The sequence below is a fragment of the Protobothrops mucrosquamatus genome, unplaced genomic scaffold, assembly GCF_001527695.2.
Source record: "Protobothrops mucrosquamatus isolate PMUCROS unplaced genomic scaffold, P.Mucros_1.0 scaffold36, whole genome shotgun sequence".
Taxonomy (NCBI): domain Eukaryota; kingdom Metazoa; phylum Chordata; class Lepidosauria; order Squamata; family Viperidae; genus Protobothrops; species Protobothrops mucrosquamatus.
In genome coordinates, this window is record NW_015386420.1 from 852,239 (window position 1) to 856,844 (window position 4,606).

The 4,606-nt window shown below is 37.4% G+C and overlaps 1 protein-coding gene across 1 annotated transcript in view; it reads right to left on the minus strand.

Moving 5' to 3' along the window:
- Window positions 1-444: 444 nt before the first annotated feature.
- Window positions 445-4,606, minus strand: part of MYOF (myoferlin) — a 109,827-nt gene continuing 105,665 nt past the window's right edge. Inside the window, exons 52-54 of the mRNA XM_015811292.1 lie at window positions 4,043-4,152; window positions 2,339-2,486; window positions 445-1,100 (exon numbers count right to left, since the gene is read on the minus strand). Coding sequence (XP_015666778.1) covers window positions 1,056-1,100; window positions 2,339-2,486; window positions 4,043-4,152 — 303 coding nt within the window. The 3' untranslated portion in view covers window positions 445-1,055. The remainder of the gene's footprint in view (window positions 1,101-2,338; window positions 2,487-4,042; window positions 4,153-4,606) is intronic.

The window sequence follows — 4,606 nt, forward strand, 5'->3', positions numbered from 1 at the left end:
TACGACTGGACAGGGGAAACCTTTAGCACTTGCCCAGGTCTGGAAATCCACTCTTGCACATTTTCATGGCTGTTCCTTGCCTTCTATAGGCCATAATGAGAGAAATAGACTCCTTGACCACTCTCTGCCCGTACAGTGTGTGAAATTTATCACCCCCTTACCTGGACCAAGGTTAAGGCAAATGGAACCCGAGTGTCATGGCAGTTCTGACTCTGAGACTCTGAGGAGGTTACTTTAAAGCACGCATGTCCAACCTGTGATGACTTTGGGCCAGTAACTCTCTCTCAGCCCATGATGTCAGGCTTGAGCAACACGCTGGTCAGTCAATTCCTGTTGCAACCAAATAATCAATATCCCGAAAAAAGCCGACTTTGCCCTTGAGGGAAAATGATAGGAAATAAAAACAAATCTGTATTTTGCTAAGCACAATAACCACAAAGGTAAATTGAAAATTGTTTGGCTTTATTTCACTGCATTGTTTATAAGGCAGAACCATAACAAAATGAAGCTTAGTGCTATTATTATGACCTTTTAAAATATCCTATTCATGCCACTAGTGAACCATTTTATAGCACTTTTTTGTAAGAATAAGTAGCATTTGCTTTTTTTCCCCTCATAAAGTTAAGAGGCACCATTTCAAACTGCTCATAATTAAAATAAAACTTTGAAGTTTCCACTTACCTGGAAGCCAGTCCCTGTGAAACTCAAAGGGGCTTACTTGCCAGTAGACATGTATAGAATTACAGTGTAAATAGAGTACATCTTTAAAAGGAAGGTAAAACTAAAAAAATAATGAACAGTATATGGAGAAAAATGTTTAAGAACAAAAAAGATTGTTTTATAATCTATTAAAGTCATAATTCAGAAATCACAGTAACTTTCTGTTGTTATTTCTCAAAACATCTTGGATAGCAGTTAAATTCACATAAATGGTCCTTTTCCTGGTGCAAAATTCAGGAGATCAGAGACAGACACATAATTTGAGGTGTTGTTCAATTTGGCCCAAAGGTTGTATAACCTCGTTTCAAAGTCAAGCTTTAAGAATAATGTCTTCCTTAACGAGGTGAAAAAGGATTCACAATCTTCATTGAAATGTAGTTCTACAAAAATAAAAAGAAGCCATAATGAATTCTTCACATTTAAACATTCATGGTGTTTTTTTAATTCACAAGTGTTCAACTAAAATCATTGCAAAATAGTTTAAAGAAAAACATGCATATTGTGTCAATCATCTCCTTCACACATAGTCTCCTTTTTGACTCACAGCCTAGATTCAAAAAGCTCTTGCTTTGGCGATACACTTAACTTGCTCTCAGAGAAGTATATATAGATATTGTGAGAAGGAAGTGATCTTTAATATGATCTTTACACAGTGCTACAGTAATTAGTAATTAGTCTAATTACTGTTATAGATAGTCCTTGACTTACAACTGGTAGCTTAGCGACTGTTCAAAGTTACAACAGATCCCCTCCAAAAGATACCTATAACCTGGTTCCGAAGCCCAATGGCCGCCCCCTCAAGGTCATGTGAGTGCATTTCAGGGGCTTGGCAACTGGCCTGTATTTATGGTCATCTGCAGCTTCCTGTGGTCACAGGATCATGTTTACTTCTAGTTTTCAGCAAAAACTCCCAATAGCGAACAATGGATTTGCTTAACAACCATAGGAAAAACATTTGTAAAATCGGATTGTAAGATGAGTACTATAAGTATAGTTTTACAGAATCATAGACATTCTAATCAGTCTATTTACTGTAAATCTAAATAGTCTAATTACTGTTAGCTCTAGGAAAAAGGCTATGGCAAACCAGGAAAACTATAGGGGTATGTCCAGGAAGTCTCTGAAAATAGGACAATTGAACAAAAGAAAAGAAAATCACTAAAATATCTTATACTTTGAACATGTATAAAATAATTGCCTAATTAAAGCAAAAATGGATTGATTTAGATTTTAATCCATTTAAAAATACTCATTTTGCTTAGTAAAATTTTAAAAATATAACTTTTCATCAGTGCCTATTGAAACCAAGAAGGAATGTTTGTCTGTAGTCAAGTGCACATGTATATAATCTGATTATCAATAGCAATAGTACTTAGACTTATATACCACTTCACAGTGCTTTAGAGCCCTAAGTGGTTTGCAGCATATTGCCCCAACAATCTGGGTCCTCATTTTACTGACCTCAGAAGGATGGAAGGCTGAGTCAACCTTGAGCTGGTGAGGATCAAACCCCTGGCAGTCAGCAAAATTAGCCTGCAATACTGCATCCTAACCACTGTGCCATCACTGTTCAACCTAACAACTTGAAACTAAAAAGATACAAACAGAAAATACATACTGGCAAGGAATATAGGAGGATTGCTAAAAACAAAAGCACAATCAGCAGGATGATGATGCCAATGAAGACCCACTTAAATCTCCGCCACACAATAAATTTCATTGTCTTGCATGGATTTGTGAACCAAAGGAAGGACGTTTCTGGTCGGCTGTGGAAGGAAAGAAGGTATAGTTGGTGCATGGCTTTTATATACTGTAGTTGACTATGTGTGCATAAATCATAACTTTAAAAATCTAGTATAAATATTCTGAATACTAATACTGATCTGTTGAAAATAAGAATCCTACAGATATTAATGACATAAGGAGTCCTTGCTTAATGACCCTAGCTGAGATGGGCAATTCTGTCACTAAGAGAAGTAGTTGCTAAGTGGGAAATTGGGTGTTCGCAAATGTGCTTTCTGGCTGGAAAGAGACAAGACCACTCAGTTTTATATCTTTGGCTTTTGTTTGCCTCCTAGCCACTCCCCTGTCCTTTGGGATGTTCAAGTGCAGGTTATTGTTTTGTACACACTGAAAGCAATGCAATAATCCCCCCCACCCCATCATTGGGCTTGGAGATGTGAGTGTACTATGCAAACAACTTATAGCACTCTTGAAATCCCATTTTCTCTATTTTCTCCACTCTATGCACAGTTACATGGGAGAAAAAAAGCAAATTATACCTATAGGCAATCTCTTCTTTGCCTGACCTTTTCCTGCTACTGGTGCACATTATTGTCAGAGCGAACAGCTTATCCTCTTGAAATCCCTCTCCAATCCCTCCCTTAGCAGGAGAATTAAACAATCAGGCAAATGTGAGACTATCTACAGAAATTGCTTCTTCCCTCCCCATCGCAGAGCAGAGAGATTGGAGAGGAAGAGATTTCAAGAGAGTAAGTTGTTTGCGTAAGATGCATTGGGCTGCTGGTGCAATTGCATTGCATCTGATGTGTAGAAGAGCAAACGGATTGCTCTCTTGCAATCCCCCTCCTCTTCAATCTCTCTGCTTTGTAAGGTGGAAGGAGAAAATAAAACCAGAGGTCAGGCACAGGACAACACATACTAACTATAATAGTGATTATGTGACTGATGGACCCTGCAAAGTCATAAATGGTCATAAATGGGCTGTAAAGTTATTTTGTCAGTACCATTATAACTTTAAAGGATCACTAAATGAATGATCAGTAAGTGAGCACTACTGCATATTTGTGTAAATGTTCACCTTTTCCAGTTTTTCTACCTAAAAAGAGTGTTTATTTCTCTCCCTCTCATCTCCAAATGTCCACTACTGTTTCTATTACTGTTTTTAAAAGTAAGATTTGCACAACTATGTGCTTGGCACAAATTCACTTGCTCCTAAGTTTCAGACATATTTGTCTCAAAGAAAAGACTGATGATTGGAGGAGAAAGAGCTGCAGGAAATCAAATGATCATCTCAATGTAATTTTTCAAGTTACAGTTGTGCAATATAGAAATGAATTCCAATGTCTCCATTAAAGTCAAACCTTTCGGCTAGATTATGCATGAAAGCAAAGGACACTGGACCATTAAGAGCCAACTAAGCATGTGTTCTCACTGAAATGATTCTCTTTTTACACCTTTAAGTTTCCATGGACTTGACATTCTCAAGACATCCCCAATGCTTTAAACCAACATATCAACATGTTGGGAAGCCAATCTACAAAATATTAACCCTAAAATAAAAAAGAGGAAAATATCTTACTTTGGCTGGTCTAGTTTGGGGTTCATATTAGGTTCATCTCTTCCTTTACCAGCCGGTCGTTCCTCAATGTCTTTTTCACCAAGGACTTCCAGAGTCATTTCAACTTTACCCTTTAAATGAATAAAAATATTATCAAGAATTTTACAGTGCTGCAGCTTAACGTTTTTATTCATGATGTTCAATGATACATGAACAGATTTCAGTCCCATCCTAAAATGTGATCCAGAGCAGAGTGTCTCAACCTCAGCAGCTTTAAAATGTGTGGATTAGTTCCCAGAATGCCCCAACCAGATTCTCCCCAGGAGAATTCCCCACCAGGAGAAAATTACGTTCACATTTTGTGAATGTGTGATATGGGTGTGTGGTGTGTGCATTATTTACACTGATTTTCATTGCATATTGGTACTTCTGGGAATTAATCTTCATAATCAATTCAATTTCTACTACTTTAATATTTGGGACAAGAAACAGTTATTAAATAGCTCATCAGGGTCTACTTTGGAGGCAAAGAAATGGGAAGACCAGAAGTGGAATGGATCACCACAGTTGTCTCTCCACAGTTGA